The 17,571-nt window shown below is 40.9% G+C and overlaps 1 protein-coding gene and 1 pseudogene across 1 annotated transcript in view; both read right to left on the bottom strand.

Moving 5' to 3' along the window:
- The window catches only part of EXOC4 (exocyst complex component 4), an 804,929-nt gene extending 801,788 nt beyond the window's left edge, over positions 1 to 3,141 (bottom strand). Inside the window, exon 1 of the mRNA XM_055590952.1 lies at positions 2,996 to 3,141. Within this exon, the coding sequence (XP_055446927.1) occupies positions 2,996 to 3,081 (86 nt within the window). The 5' untranslated portion in view covers positions 3,082 to 3,141. The remainder of the gene's footprint in view (positions 1 to 2,995) is intronic.
- A 12,475-nt stretch (positions 3,142 to 15,616) lies between these two features.
- Positions 15,617 to 17,274, bottom strand: LOC129658650 (60S ribosomal protein L5-like; annotated as a pseudogene).
- Positions 17,275 to 17,571: the final 297 nt, after the last annotated feature.

Raw genomic sequence — 17,571 nt, 5'->3', positions numbered from 1 at the left:
CTAAAGGAGAATTTTAAACATTCACTATTCAAAAAAGGAAAACAACTGCTCATTGATAGAAAAAGATAAAGCTAAACTAATCAAACTCTTCAAAGGACAATGGACTCTATCACTCACAAGCCATTTATTTTGTGACAAACTAACAGGTCCAAGGAAGCCTGCAAGAGGACTCGCGTGTACCAGAGACATCTTCAGGGATGTTCAGATTTTATAAACATGAGTCTAAAATGGTTTTCCTTTCTGAGGCTTGTTGCCAAAGCAACCAGGAAAGCTACAGTCTTTAAGAGAGAATTTGAAAAGAGGTTAAGGATAAGAGGAGGTAATCAAAGTTTCATGTGAGGAATTTACAATCATGAATGCAATGTTGCAAGAAAAGTAACAGGAAGAATACAAATTGAACAGATAGACAAAGCAGCAACTTCAGAGTCACAGAACAATCTACTAACAAGAGATATGAATCCTCCATTCTTTTTATTCCCATTATATTGAAATATATGACATACAACATTGTAATTATTTAAGGTACACAACATAATGATTTGAGATATACGTATACTGCAAAATGATTATCCCAATAAGTTAGCATCCATCACCACAAATCTTTCCTTGTGATGAGAACTTTTAAGAGCTACTCTCTTATCAACTACTTTCCTCTTTACATTCTTCCCTCAATTACGCCCCCGAAACTCCCACATCCCAAATACCAAAGTAAAACTACCATGTTCCTCTCATTCACCACTATTATTTATGAAATGGAAACCACTGGCTGTTTTCAGAGCACATCAGGGAGGAAACAAGGAATTAGCAACACCCAAATTTTCACTCCAACACCAGAATTTTCCTGTGACTCAGAGAAATGTTGAAATACTCTGAGACCAATAACATCCAGTCTTAAGGTCCTAAGTAACCATGAACCCCAATCCTTACTAACCTCGCCCAAGACGCTAGATCTGGACACTCCAATATAGCATGCTGGTAATAGATTATAATAAAGTAAAAATGTTATTCAAGTGATCTGAGGTGGCCAAGGATAGGGAAGAAAAATGAGTTAACAATATACAACAGAAGTCAGAGTAAAAAATGTCCAGGTCCAAATCACGGTGGTAATGTGAAGGTAACAGAGAGAAACGAGTCACCAAATCATATCTCATAACACCCAGCAGGAGATTCCCCCTGAAGAACATATAGGCACTGTCAACCAAAGGCAACATATGTTTCCAATCAGTATCAGTAAAAAAAAAAAAAAGCTTTAGTTTGATATAAAGGTTTTTTCAAATATAGGACATTTTGGGTAAACTTAAATGACCTTTAAGAAAACTTATATTCAAAAAAAAAAAAAAACAAGAAATGAGCAAAGACTACAAAATCATAAATACATAACTGAGCAGGTACATTTGTATATACTGCTATCTTCCCTAATCCCCACTCCACTTTTGTTGAAAATAACTGCTCCTTCTCCTAGATTGCCAGCACATTTCACCTGTCTCGTCTAGCCTTATGTCACATTGTTACTTACATATTTTATCCCTCAAGTAGTCTATACTCTCAAGGGTACCATCATGTCAAATTCATGTTTGCAAAACTTGGGGCATTCACTCAGTCATTCAACAAATATTTACTAACTACATAGTAAGTGCCAGGCTCTGTACAATGCACTGACACTAAACTTCTACTGTTTAAATGAATGTTGACTATAAAGCAAAAATAAATAAACAAGCTCAAGAAGGAATCCAAATAAATTCATGTATTATAGTTCCATAGGAGTGAAGCTGGGAAACTAAAAATATTCTACTTGGAGTTTTAGTATCGTGATAAACATTTACACTACCTGGGTTTTGTCTTAGCAAGACTGGGTCCACAAGAAAACTGCATTTTCTCTGTATGACCTACCAAGTATATTACATATTTCCATACAGAGAAGAATTATCCTCTTAATCCTAAAGAAAATTTAGTAATAATGATTTCATATGTCACAATCTTACTTTCAGAGAGGCCTAAATACCCTTCGGATGAGTCTTTATCAGTCCATGAGTGGGTGGGCTGTTTTAAAATTTAGATCTGTTCATTCATTCAAATGCCTACTAACTACCATGTACTGTTGAGCCTGGGCTTTTAAAAGGTCATCAGAAGCCCTCCAAAACTTAACCAAAAGTTTAGCATAGGTGGGGGAAAGGGGGAGGGAGATGTTTCATTTTATGAAAAATACATGGGTTGAAATCATATGCTAACAGCATAACGTGTCGTAATACATTTTGTTCAGCTTGCTTTTAGCCACTCCCTGTATCATCCTTAGCTGAATTTGAATGAATTCTCCACCCTTACTAGAATTTACTTTAAGAAAAAGTGGCCCCTAGAAGGTCGACCACTTCTACTCCCACCATATACAGTCTGGGAAAATGATATGCATAGAGGATAACTTGAAATCCGTTTTGCTTTTTAAAGACTAGATCGGAACACGAAGGCAGAACAAAAATCAGCACGGATGTGTGCCTTCAACTCTTCTAACCAGCTCACGACAGGCTCTCGTATTTGAGGCTGAGCCATGCACAGGTGGTTGGAGGTGTTCAACGTGTGAAAACAAAATCTGCAATTCGTGACAGAGGTCTCCGGACGTCAGGGCCTGACACCCAGAAGTCCAGGGAACAAGGTGCCTTCCACAGTGAGCGATGCTGAAGACAATCAATCAATACATGTATGAGTAAGTGAACACACCTGGCTTTCTCTACCAAACCCCAAAGACCGTGCTTTTAGGGCCCGGGGACCCTAGTGGAAAGCTCTGGCAGTAAATTAGATAAACACTGAGAGGCCAGGCTCCTCCCTCTGGCCCAACCCCAGAGAAAAAGTGAGAACTGCGGGGGCCCTTGGGAGGGGCTGGGGGGAGGCAAGGAGGGAAGGGAGGGGCTGGCAGGGTGGAACCCAGCTAACCCTTCTCCCTTCCAAAGCGGAAACCGAGCCGCTGCCCCCTGTCCCTGCCCCTGCCTCCTGCCTCCCTCACCTGATCACAGAGATGAGCAGCCCCGAGGGGTCTTTGCTTTTGCTGACTGTGCTTCTGTATTTCCCACCAGCTCCTTCTGCCGCCATCTTGGTGCAAGGGAGGGAGAGCGGGTGGGCTGGAAGAAACCAAGTGTAAACTCTGTAATTGACCTCGCTTTAGAGTGCACCAATGGGAGAAGTGAAGTCCAAAGTCACAGAACAGGATAACCCAATCGCTGAAGAGAGGAGGCGGGACGTAAGAAGTAAGTTTCAGGCCCCACGAGCGCTCTAAGCACTCTGGGAATTGTAGTTTCCTTCCGCGGTTCCAGGGCGCGCAGGAAAACTAAACCAGTTGCGATTTGGTGAAGTCTTCTAATATCTTCATTTGTATTTATTCTGATCTTGAGTTTTCCCCCAGTTTTATTGTTTTTAGAATTTTATTAGTTTTTAAGTCATATTTATCTGACGATGCCAAAGCGCGTACATGGGGTGTGTATTTCAGTCGAGTCTGTGCTTGATGTCTGTATGACAAAGTTTTTACTGTAAACACAAGTAGTTTTTTAAAAATCCAGTAAAATACGAAAATGGATAGATACAGAAATTCTTTTCTGTAGTATTATCTAAAACTAAATGCTTATGCATTAGTTTAATGTGTGAATTCAGTTATTTTGTTATTTCCGGACAATTCTAAAAAATATGTAAGGAGTAACACACAAATGGATATTGATAAAGAAAACAGAAAAACCGAGAAGCAAAACTGACCAGCTTCAGATTCCTTTTCTTCTCAAGCCAAATAAAATATAGTTGGCAATAATGCACAATTGTGCTTTATTAACATTTTTACTTTAATGTTTTCATATGTCCTGCATCTGGCTCAACTGGCTTAGTCATAAATTCAGTAGATGAAATGAACAGAACAAGATTACCCTAAGAATGGAAAGTGCATAAATTGAGGAGGGAAAGTAGTGAGTGATCTGCTTAGTAGCAGTAGAGATTAAAGAACTTCAGAGATGAATAGAAAGCAGACAGAGAGGTCCTGGAGCTGTGAAATAGCGAGTGCAGAGCACTTCCACTACTTTGATTAGGCAGGTATCAGCTGGCAGAGGTTCACAGTGATTTTATAAAATAATTTGCAGACACACCCACACACACATATACATATTTTTTTAAGTGTTCATTACCTCTGGCTCAATAATTCCAGTTCTAGGGATTCTGATTCTAGAGAAATAGAGATTGAGAACAAAATGTTAAAATTTTTAAAACAACATAGATGTATTAAATAAATTATAGAACATCCACACAAGAATATAACATGTAGCCACTGGAAATCATAGTTTTAGTGGTTTTTAATGAAGAAAAGATGTTCGTGATGTACTTACAAAAAGCAGGTTATAAAATTAAAGAATGCACATATGTGAAAAGGGGTAATTGAGCCTAGTGGCTAAGGATGTGGGCAGTAAGAAGGGGAAAAAAAAAAACAGGATCACCTCAGTTGAAACAGAAAAAGCTTTAGACAGAATTGAAAAATGTTTTCATGATGAAATGCTCAGAAAACTGGAAGTAGAAGGGAATTTATTCAATATGATAAAGGTTGTTTATTAAAAAAACACAGCTAATGCTCAATGGTCAAAAACTGAATGCTTTCAAGCTATGATCAGGTACAAGACAAAGATGCCCACTTTGCCACTTTTATTCAGTGAAGTAATGAAAAGGCTAGCCAAAACAATTAGGCAAGTAAAAAATAAAAGGCATTCAAATTAGAAAGGAAGAACTAAAACCATCTCTATGTGTAGACAACGTGGTTGACATATGGAAATCCTAAAGAATTTTTTTTTAACTATGAGAGCTAATAAATTAATTCAGCAAGGCTGCAGGATGCAATATCAAAACAAAAATATCAATAGTATTTTTAGACACTAGCTATGAACAATCCAAAAAGGAAATTAACAAAACAATTCCATTTACAATAGCATCAAAAAAAGATAAAATATTTAACAATAAATTTAACCAAGGAGATGAAAGACTTAAACACTGAAAACTACAAAACTTTGCTGAAAGAAATTAAAGAAGATGTAAATAAATGGAAAGACATCCTGTGAGCATGGGTTGGAAGAATTAATATCATTAATATGTCAATACTCCCTAAAGCTATCTACACATTCAGTGCAATCCTTATGAGAATTCCAATAGTCTTCTTGCAGCATTGGAAAACCTGATCCTAAAATTTAAATACAAGGAATTTACTGTATGGCAAGGAACCTCAAATAGCCAAGAAGAATCTTGAAAAAACTGTGGTATGATATGTGGTATATGATTGAGGTATCAACAAAATGTGCTGCTGCTGCTGCTAAGTCTCTTCAGTTGTATCTGACCCTGTGCAACCCCATAGACGGCAGCCCACCAGGCTCCTCTGTCCCTGGGATTCTCCAGGCAAGAACACTGGAGTGGGTTACCATTTCCTTCTCTAATAACAAAATGTGACATATCAACATCCAATGGAATATTATTCAACCATAAATGGAAATGAAATGCTAATGCATGCTACATCATTAATGAAACTTGAAAACAATAATACTAAGTGAAAGAAGGCAGACACAAAAGGCTGCACAATGTATGATTCCATTTATAAAAAAAAAAAATACCTAGATTAGAGGAATTCATACGAACAGAAAGCAGATGGGTGATTCACAGGGGTTGAGAGGAGCTGGGAATGGAGAACGACTGCTTTATAGACACAGGGGTCCTTGTGATTCACTCCCAGCCCTTCACCTGCTTGTTAGATTATCTTAGTGTGTGCATGCTCAGTTGTCTCCGACTCTTTGCAACCCCATGAATTGTAGTGCACCAGGATCCTCTGTCCATGGGATTTTCCAGGCAAGCATGCTGGAGTGAGTTGGCATTTACTCCTCCAAGGGATCTTTCTGGCCCAGGGATCAAACCGGAGTCTCCAGTGTCTTCTGCATTGGCAGGCAGATTCTTTACCACTGTGCCACCAAAGATGCAGACTGTCTTAGGTGAGTTACTTAATCTTTCTGGGCATGAGTTTCCTTATCTATAAAGCATATGATGATAGAACTTCCATTAGACAATTATAGTAAAACTGTGACATATACATGATCAGCACTTCGTAAATAGTACATGAACCTTGAACTTCCAGATGTTCAAGCTGGATTTAGAAAAGGCAGAGGCACCAGAGATCAAAATGCCAACATCCGTTGTATCATTGAAAAAGCAAGAGAGTTCCAGAAAAACATCTATTTCTGCTTTATTGACTATGCCAAAGCCTTTGACTGTGTCAGTCAGTTCAGTTCAGTTGCTCTGTCGTGTTCGACTCTTTGCAACCCCATGGATTGCAGCAGACAAGGCCTCCCTGTCCATCACCAACTGCCGGAGTTTATTCAAACTCATGTCCATCGAGTCAGTGATGGCATCCAGCCATCTCATCCTCTGTCATCCCCTTCTCCCCCGACCTTGAATCTTTCCCAGCATCAGGGTCGTTTCATATGAGCCAGTTCTTCCCATCACGTAGCCAAAGTATTGGAGTTTCAGCTTCAGCACCAGTCTTTCCAATGAATTCAGGACTGATTTCCTTTAGCATGGACTGGCTGGATCTCCTTGCAGTCCAAGGGACGGACTCGCAAGAGTCTTCTCCAACACCACAGTTCAAAAGCATCAATTCTTCAGTGCTCAGCTTTCTTTATAGTCCAACTCTCACATCCATACATGACCACTGGAAAAACCATAGCTTTGAGTAGATGAACCTTTGTTGACAAAGTAATGTCTCTGCTTTTCAATATGCTGTCTAGGTTGGTCATAACTTTCCTTACAAGGAGTAAGTGTCTTTTAATTTCATGGCTGCAATCACCATCTGCAGTGACTTTGGAGCCCAGAAAAATAAAGTCAGCCACTGTTTCCACTGTTTCCCCATCTATTTGCCATGAAGTGATGGGACTGGATACCATGACTGTGTAGATCACAGTAAACTGTGGAAAATTCTGAAAGGGATGGGAATACCAGACCACCTGACCTGCCTCTTGAGAAATCTGTATGCAGGTCAGGAAGCAACAGTTAGAACTGGACGTGGAACAACAGACTGCTTCCAAATAGGAAAAGGAGTATGTCAAGGCTGTATATTGTCACCATGCTTATTTAACTTATATGCAGAGTACATCATGAGAAATGCTGGGCTGGAAGAAGCACAAGCTGGAATCAAGATTGCTGGGAGAAATATCAATAACCTCAGATATGCAGATGACTCCACCCTTATGGCAGAAAGTAAAGAAGAACTAAAGAGCCTCTTGATGAAAGTAAAAGAGGAGAGTGAAAAAGTTGGTTTAAAACTCAACATTCAGAAAATGAAGATTATGGCATCTGGTCCCATTACTTCATGGCAAATAGATGGGGAAACATTGGAAACAGTGACAGACTTTATTCTGGGGGGCTCCAAAATCACTGCAGATGGTGACTGCAGCCATGAAATTAAAAGACACTTACTCCTTGGAAGGAAAGTTAAGACCAAACTAGACAGCATATTAAAAAGTAGAGACATTACATTGCCAACAAAGATCCACCTAGTCAAGGCTATGGTTTTTCCAGTAGTCAAGTATGGATGTGAGAGTTGGACTATAAAGAACGCTGAGTGCTGAAGAATTGATGCTTTTGAACTGTGGTGTTGGAGAAGACTCTTGAGAGTCCCTTGGACTGCAAGGAGATCCAACCAGTCCATCCTAAAGAAGATCAGTCCTGAATATTCATTGGAAGGACTGATGCTGAAGCTGAAATTCCAATACTTTGGTTACCTGATGTGAAGAACTGACTCATTTGAAAAGACCCTGATGCTGGGAAAGATTGAAGGCAGGAGGAGAAGGGGATGACAGATGATGAGATGGTTAGATGGCATCACTGACTCAATGAACATGAGTTTGAGTAAACACTGGGAGTTGGTGATGGACAGGGAGGCCTGGCGTACTACAGTCCACGGGGTCGCGAAGAGTTGGACACAACTGAGGGACTGAACTGAACTGGGTATTACAAAATTGTTTTGAGCAGCAAGAAAAATGGAATTTTTCATTATTTTTAACACTTTACTGTGTTTTCCAAATTTCATCTGAATAGGCATTGCTTTTATAAGCAGAACTTATAAGGAAGAATTTGGAACCAAAAAAAAAGCAAGAATTGGATAAGCATCAAAAATGATGGGCTACTTTTGTCACACTGTTTCCACTGTTTCCCCATCTATTTCCCATGAAGTGATGGGACCGGATGCCATGATCTTCGTTTTCTGAATGCTGAGCTTTAAGCCAACTTTTTCACTCTCCACTTTCACTTTCATCAAGAGGCTTTTTAGTTCCTCTTCACTTTCTGCCATAAGGGTGGTGTCATCTGCATATCTGAGGTGATTGATATTTCTCCCGAAATCTTGATTCCAGCTTGTGTTTCTTCCAGTCCAGCGTTTCTTATGATGTACTCTTCATAGAAGTTAAATAAGCAGGGTGACAATATACAGCCTTGACGAACTCCTTTTCCTGTTTGGAACCAGTCTGTTGTTCCATGTCCTGTTCTAACTGTTGCTTCCTGACCTGCATACAGATTTCTCAAGAGGCAGGTCAGGTAGTCTGGTATTCCCATCTCTTGAAGACTTTTCCACAGTTTATTGTGATCCACACAGTCAAAGGCTTTGGCATAGTCAATAAAGCAGAAATAGATGTTTTTCTGAAACTCTCTTCCTTTTTCCATGATCCAGAGGATGTTGGCAATTTGATCTTTGGTTCCTCTGCCTTTTCTAAAACCAGCTTGAACATCAGGAAGTTCACGGTTCACATATTGCTGGAGCCTGGCTTGGAGAATTTTGACCATTACTTTATTAGCATGTGAGATGAGTGCAACTGTTTGGTAGTTTGAGCATTCTTTGGCATTGCCTTTCTTTGGGATTGGAATGAAAACTGACCTTTTCCTGTCCTGAGGCCACTGCTGAGTTTTCCAAATTTGCTGGCATATTGAGTGCAGCACTTTCATAGCATCATCTTTCAGGATTTGAAATAGCTCAGCTGGAATTCCATCACCTCCACTAGCTTCGTTCGTAGTGATGCTTTCTAAGGCCCACTTAACTTCACATTCCAGGATGTCTGGCTCTAGATGGGTAATCACACCATTGTGATTATCTGGGTCATGAAGATCTTTTGTGTACAGTTCTTCTGTGTATTCTTGCCACCTCTTCTTAATATCTTCTGCTTCTGTTAGGTCCATATCATTTCTGTCCTTTATTGAGCCCATCTTTGCATGAAATGTTCCCTTGGTATCTCTAGTTTTCTTGAAGAGATCTCTAGTCTTTCCCATTCTGTTGTTTCCCTCTATTTCTTTGCATTGATCGCTGAGGAAGGCTTTCTTATCTCTTCTTGCTATTCTTTGGAACTCTGCATTCAGATGCTTATATCTTTCCTTTATTCCTTTGCTTTTCACTTCTCTTCTTTTCACAGCTATTTATAAGGCCTCCCCAGACAGCCATTTTGCTTTTTTGCATTTCTTTTCCATGGGGATGGTCGCCAAAGAATTGATGCTTTTGAACTGTGGTGTTGGATAAGACTCTTGAGAGTCCCTTGCACTCCAAGGAGATCAAATCCTAAAGGAGATCAGTCCTGAGTATTTATTGGAAGGACTGACGTTGAAGCTGGAACTCTGATACTTTGGCCACCTGATGCAAAAGACCCTGATGCTGGGAAAGATTGAAGGTGGGAGGAGATGGGGATGACAGAGGGTGAGATGTTTGGATGGCATCACCAGCTCAATGGACATGACTTTGAGGAAACTCAGGGAGATAGTGATGGGCAGCGACGCCTGGTGTGCTGCAGTCCACGGGGTCGCAAAGAGTCTGATATGACTGAGTGACTGAAGTGAACTGAACTTGAAAGAAGAAGATGTCATGCTGTGTTGTGACTGACTGCCTTTAATGTTCAAAGAGACTACCTGAAGAGTATCATCACTAACCTAATTTCTAAAGAGAATACATACACCTCTGTAAGACTAAGGTCATATGGGTAAACTTATGTATGTCATAGACTATTTGCAAAAAATAAATTTTAAATATGTATTTAGGTAACATAAACATTGGAAGGAAAGTTATGACCAACCTAGATAGCATATTCAAAAGCAGAGATATTACTTTGCCAACAAAGGTCCGTCTAGTCAAGGCTATGGTTTTTCCTGTGGTCATGTATGGATGTGAGAGTTGGACTGTGAAGAAGGCTGAGCACTGAAGAATTGATGCTTTTGAACTGTGGTGTTGGAGGAGACTCTTGAGAGTCCCTTGGATTGCAAGGAGATCCAATCAGTCCATTCTGAAGGAAATCAGTCCTGGGATTTCTTTGGAAGGAATGATGCTAAAGCTGAAACTCCAGTACTTTGGCCACCTCATGCGAAGAGTTGACTCATTGGAAAAGACTCTGATGCTGGGAGGGACTGGGGGCAGGAGAAGAAGGGGACGACAGAGGATGAGATGGCTGGATGGCATCACTGACTCGATGGACATGAGTTTGAGTGAACTCCGGGAGTTGGTGATGGACAGGGAGGCCTGGTATGCTGCGATTCATGGGGTTGGAAAAAGTCGGACACGACCGAGCGACTGAACTGAACTGAACTTTGTCACACATTGCAAATGCAATTACATGATAATTAAATCAACACACCCCAATTAAACCTTCATTCAATACATTGTTTTCACAGGAAACCTCTGTACCATTGTACTTTTCATCTTCAGGTGACAACCACACCCTTTCTCATCGCTTCTATCCTAGGTGATCTAAACTAATTCTATACTTGCACTAAACTCTTAACATGGGGAAAAATGTAGGGGAAGGCACAGTGCATCTGCTCATTTTTAACATTCAACCTTCAACGCAAATTTCCAAACTCACCAGGCTACTTGGACCAACTAAGGCTATGAACATCAAAGTGATTTGATGGCATGGTAAAGAATCCTCCTGCAATACAGGAGATGCAGAAAATCTGGTATTAGATTCCTGGGTTGGGAAGATTCCCTAGAGGAGGAAATGGCAACCCACTCCAGTATTCTTGCCTGAAAGATCTCATGGACAGAGGGCTACAGTCCATGGGATCACAAAGAGTCGGACACGACTGAGCACCCACATGCAAGCAAGGGATTGACGATAGACTTCTCTGTGTGGAGGGGCTGACATGCTATACAGGAAAAGAAATGACCATAAACCACAGCATTAATGCCCAAAGAACAAGAGCGTATATGTTGTAGATGTTTCCTTGAGAAATAAGCGAGGAAGGCCGGGTTCCTACAGTGGTCTTCATGGTCTTCATAGGTGGGTTATAAGTAAACTTGACCTCCCCCATCCACCCAAAAAAAGAGTACAGACTTAAAACACCTACGGAGGAGGTGAAGGGCCTTGCAGAACATGTTAAGGTACAATACAAAGTGAAGACATGCATCCTATGTTAAATGATTACTTTGAGTAAAACAAAGAATTCATAGAGAAAAAGTGGAGTCACGGGTGAAAAAATACATGGAGATCTGCTCAGAAAGGGCCTTGAACCCCACAGCCAGGCATCGGATATGTTTGTGCAGTGAAGGTGAGAAGCAGTGTATGCTCAGGTCTTGTTTTATGCTGTCTATTATATTGTAAACCAGAGCAGACTGTTTCTTATTATTACATTTGTAAATATACCCAGAGGCTCTTAAAGCCACAGGAACATCCAATTAAATTAAAAAGCTTTGACCTCTTTGGATGAGAGGCTCTATATAAATCCAAGGTATTGATATTCTTATTATGGCGGATAAATGAAATGTGTGAGTGAGGCTAGCTCAGCAGCAGAATGGTTTCCCTGAGATTCATAAAAAAAGTAATAATAATGCCAGACCTGAGTCTGTGCAGGACACCCAGCACAGATCCATGGGATTTTAAAAAAGAGTGTCTCATAATATTAGCCATGTGGGCAGAACTCTGAAAAAGGAGCTATTTCATGCCCCCATCAACATTGCCTGCTCACCCAAGATATAAAAAAAAGTGCTTTAGGCATGGCTGAGTAAATCAAGGCAGAGCACATAGATTATAAACTGAAGGCAAAAGTCAATGATGCTTTCAGCATGAAAGAAGGAACTATTTTATTTATACAGGATTGGAATTTTATATCAGCTTTTTCAATTACTTTGGTTTAAATAAATCTTACATAAATATAAGCTTAGATTAAGATATACACATATGGTATTCTGTTTGAAGGAAAACAGTATAAGTAGATCACAGTAGGCCATGTCTCTCCCTGGTTGATTTTGTTTTTCGTATTCTCCATACCTGGTTTAGCCTGTGTTGTCTGATTCAGAATTGTGGCTTAATTCAAGTTGCATTTAAGTTTCTGACTGTTTTAGGAAATTGACCAAAAATGATATTTTAAAAATTTAATTTGATTTTTGATATTTTATTTAATTAATTATTTTGGTGACTCCATGGGAGTATGCAGGGTCTTGGTTCTCCAAGCAGGGTAGAAGTTGTGCCCCCTGTAGTGGAAGCTTGGAGTCTTAATCACTGAACCACCGGGGAAGTCCTAGTATTTTTAATTATAAAGGACAACCTTGTTGAAAGAGGAGTGACTTTGTTTCTATGGGATACAGCCTGAAGGCTTATAGCTAAGGCAGCAAGTGCCCACCAGCTTCTCTCTAGATTCCATCAATCAAGAAACACCAAATGCATAGGATGTTGCAGGCACCACGTGAGCCAGATACCTTTGGCTGGGTGTCCCCTGAAGATTTCCAATCAACACCACCAACTGAACTTATTTTTCCTTCTTTCTATCCTTGTTGGCTTCTTCTTCTGTGTTTCCTGTTTCAATAAATGGCTCAAAAAAAAAAAAAAAATCTTGGCTGAAAAGATAACCTGCTACAGAATGGGAAAAAAATATTTGCAAATCCTATATATCTGACAGGAGTTTAGTATCCAGAAAATATAAAAAGCTTTTACTGCTCAGCAACAAAAAGGCAAATAAATAATCCAATGTTTTTAATGAGCAACCTATCTGAATAGACGTTTTTCCAAAGGAGATATACAAATGGCCACACTCTCACAGGAAAAGATGCTCAACAAAATTAGTCATTAAGGAAATGCAAACAAAGACACCATGAGATACCACTTCACAACCACTAGGGTGGCTATAATTTAAAGTATTTTAAAATAGGAAAATACGAAGTATTGGCAGGTGTGTGGAGGAATGGAACCCTAGTGAGAATAGAACCTGTGAGAATATAAAATGGTGCAGCTGCTTGGTGTAACAGTTTGGTGGTTCCTCCAAAATTTAAATATAAAACGTTTAAATGTTCTGGACCTAAAGACTTCCACATACCCTGTGAATCTACTGAATGGCACCAAACTGTACACATTAAAATGGTTAATCTACTATTATAAATGTTACCCAAAAAGATATCTATATCTATCCTACAGAGAGAGAGAGAGGAGACACATCACAGTAGAATTCTTTAAGTCTTCTTTCATCTAGTCACCAAGTTCTACCAATTTGACCTGCACAATGTTTCTTAAATGTGTCCCCTTCTCAGCATTCCCACTCCCACTCACTTGATTGGGTCTTTATCATCTCTCCTCTCAACTGTTTCGATAGCTTCCCGCTTGCTCCCCCCTCTTACACCACCTCCATTCCAATCTACTTACCACACTAGTCAAAATCTGTCAGTTCAGATTCATTGTACACAGCATTTATGACCCTTGCTGATATTAAACAGTTATAACACTTAGAACTGGACATGGAACAACAGATTGGTTCCAAATAGGAAAAGGAGTACGTCAAGGCTGTATATTGTCACCCTGCTTGTTTAACTTATATGCAGAGTACATCATGAGAAACGCTGGGCTGGAAGAAGCATAAGCTGGAATCAAGATTGCCGGGAGAAATATCAATAACCTCAGATATGCAGATGACACCACCCTTATGGCAGAAAGTGAAGAGGAACTAAAGAGCCTCTTGATGAAAGTGAAAGAGGAGAGTGAAAAAGTTGGTTTAAAGCTAACATTCAGAAAACGAAGATCATGGCATCCGGTCCCATCACTTCATGGCAAATAGATGGGGAAACAGTGGAAACAGTGTCAGACTTTATTTTTTTGGGCACCAAAATCAGTGCAGGTGGTGATTTCAGCCATGAAATTAAAAGACGCTTACTCCTTGGAAGGAAAGTTATGACCAACCTCGATAGCATATTCAAAAGCAGAGACCTTACTTTGCCAACAAAGATCCGTCTAATCAAGGCTATGGTTTTTCCAGTGGTCATGTATGGATGTGAGAGTTGGACTATGAAGAAAGCTGAGCGCCGAAGAATTGATGCTTTTGAACTGTGGTGTTGGAGGAGACTCTTGAGAGTCCCTTGGACTGCAAGCAGATCCAACCAGTCCATTCTGAAGGAGATCAACCCTGGGATTTCTTTGGAAGGAATGATGCTAAAGCTGAAACTCCACTACTGTGGCCACCTCATGCGAAGAGTTGACTCATTGGAAAAGACTCTGATGCTGGGAGGGATTGGGGGCAGGAGGAGAAGGGGACGACAGAGGATGAGATGGCTGGATGGGATCACCAACTCGATGGACATGAGTCTGAGTGAACTCCAGGAGTTGGTGATGGACAGGGAGGCCTGGCGTGCTGCGATTCATGGGGTCGCAAATAGTCAGACACGACTGAGCGACTGATCTGATCTGAACTGAAAGTAGTTGCCAGGAGGAGAACTTTGAAATGGAAGCTGAACTGTACTGAACTGAAGAGGTTTTGTTTATCAACAAATGACTTAGTCATCGAACTTTGCACTATGGATTATATGCACTATATCAAATAATTATGCACCATATCAAATCTATCACTCTATGAGTAGAAATTAAGGCTTTGTATCATTTTCATATGTTGTAGTATTTCTTCAAATAAATCTCTCCTCTAAACAAACAAAAAAGGCAGGAATCTGATCCTTCTATTCCCACATGAAAAACCTCTAAGGTTTCCCATTGTCCAAAACATGATTGTTCATATTGTTTACTAGAGATGCAGTTCTAAAGTGTCTTTCCAGCTTCCTTGCTAATTACTCCTGTTGTATCCGACTCTCTAGCCATGACCCAAATATGCCAGGACCACCAGGGAATGCCTACCAGGTATTCTTAAATTTCTCTTTTCCTACCTATTTTTACTCAGCCTAAAATGTCTTGGAGCCTAGATACCACATCTGTGAAAATGTGGTTACCTAGCTCCAGGTTTGTTGAGATACTCAGTGACTCAAGTGGTAAAGAATCTGCCTGCAATGCAGAAGACTGGGTTTGATCCCTAGGTCAGGAAGATCTCCTGGAGAAGGGAATGGCTACCCACTCCAGTATTCTTGCCTGGAGAATCCCATGGACAGAGGAGCCTGATGGGCTACAGTCCACGGGGTCACAAAGAGTCAGACACAACTGAGCAACTAACACTTTCACACTTTGAAAGATAGTAAGACATGCTTGTAAGGAAGCTCAGCCTATGGTTATTTTTAGGAAAAAATGTTTTTCAATTCCCCTGGTTAAAATTATGCTTATTTTTTTAGCCTTGTGCAATAACTTTATTATTGACTTTATCTGAAAAATCTTGATAGAAATTGTGGTTTGGTTTATCAACTCTCAGCAGGCTGTTCCTGAGCTCTAAGAAAGCTTCCCTTCTTCTGAACTACTCAATCTTTCTTCTGGACAAGTGACATTTTGGGAATGCTCTACCTCTTCTTTTTAACATTTTTTTCTTAGGCTTCTTCTCATCCACTGGATTCTCTCATATTGCAGGGTGAGTTTTCTTATGCTTTTCCTCCATCATGTCTGCAGTTACATTGTTCTCTACATATTGAGAGGACTGTTTCTTGTAAGCATCCTCATCTTCTTCATTCAGGTAGCACATATAATTTGCAGTATTCTGCCCCATGCTGTGTTTTTAGTGTCCCTCAGCATTGAATTCTTTGCTTTCTGAATCATAACCAGGGAACCACATGGCACTATGAGGGATAGACAAGTCTCCATCGACAGTTCCCTTTTGGGCCCCCCAAACTTTTTTTCCAGTAGTAGTCCTGGCAAACCAGTCAATCCTGAAGGAGATCAACCCTGAATGTTCTTTGGAAGGACTGATGCTGAAGATGAAGCTCCAATAGTTTGGCCACCTGATGCAGAGTCAACTCTTTGGAAAAGACACTGATGCGGGGAAAGACTGAGAGCAGAAGGAGAAGGTGGCAGCAGAGAATCAGATGGTTAGATAGCATCACCAACTCAACGGACATGAATTTGAGCAAACTCCAGGAAACAGCAGAGGACTCAATAGCCTGGCGTGCTTCAGTCCACAGGGTTGCAAAGAGTCAGACATGACTTAGCAACTGAACAACAGCGATCCTGGCAAGCTCTGCATCCAAATAACACATGAAGACACCAGACTGACCATCAGTGTTTTCCACATTGTATTCATCTCTAGCCATCTTGACATGGCCTTCATAAATTCTGTCCACACCAAACCTATTAAGAAGCCTGCTGGCCAGCAGCAAGCCACTACAATATGCTGTGGTATCATTTGTCAGGTCAGCCTTCATGCCACACTTTGGGAGTTCGTGAGCATAAACTGCACAAGCTGTCATATCTCCTTCTATATGGGTGTGAGCAATCTGACAAATGATATCCCTGTTGGTTACATGAACTATCATTCTATATTTGGGTGTATGATACTTATTTTTATCTTGGATTACAAATTGTTTCTGAGCAGAGCAGTCAGTTTTGCCCTCTCTCCGTCTTCTGAATTTAACTTGGTATCTCTTGAAGTAGGGCTTCCTAGGTGGGTCAGTGGTAAAGAATCTCCCTGCCAATGCAGGAGATGTGAGTTCGATCCCTGGGTTGGGAAGATTCCCTGGAGAAGGAAATGGCAGCCCACTCCAGTATTCTTACCTGGAAAATCCCATGGACAGAGAAGCCTGGCGGGCTATAGTCCATGTGGTTGCAAAAAGTTGGACCCAAATGAGTGACTGAGCACACTCTTGGTGGTTGTGGTGGTTTAGTTGCTAAGTCGTGTCCAACTCTTGCGACCCCATAGACTGTAGCCTGGCAGGCTCCTCTGTCCGTGGGATTTTCCAGGCAAGAATACTGGAGTGGGTTGCTATTTCCATCTCCAGGGGATCTTCCTGACCCAGGAACTGAACCCAGGTCTCCTGCACCACAGGCAGATTCTTTACCAACTGAGCTATGAGGAAAGCCCAAGCACAGTCTTGAAGTAGGCCTTATGGCTGACAACTTTGATAAACCCCATCCTGCAAGTCAGAGCACCAACTCTGTGGCTTGCCACGGAGCTGCAGAATTAGCACAGCTCTGGAGGTGGGGTGGAGGTCAGTTCAGTTCAGTTGCTCAGTCGTGTCTGACTCTTTGCGACCCCATGAATCGCGCGGCATGCCAGGCCTCCCTGTCCATCACCAACTCTCGGAGTTCAGCCAAACTCATGTCCACTGAGTCGGTGATGCCATCCAGCCATCTCATCCTCTGTCGTCCCCTTCTCGTCCTGCCCCCAATCCCTCCCAGCATCAGAGTCTTTTCCAATGAGTCAACTCTT

This window comes from Bubalus kerabau, chromosome 8, assembly GCF_029407905.1.
Source record: "Bubalus kerabau isolate K-KA32 ecotype Philippines breed swamp buffalo chromosome 8, PCC_UOA_SB_1v2, whole genome shotgun sequence".
In the NCBI taxonomy this organism is placed as follows: Eukaryota; Metazoa; Chordata; class Mammalia; order Artiodactyla; family Bovidae; genus Bubalus; species Bubalus kerabau.
This window is presented reverse-complemented; position numbering and strand designations above follow the sequence as displayed.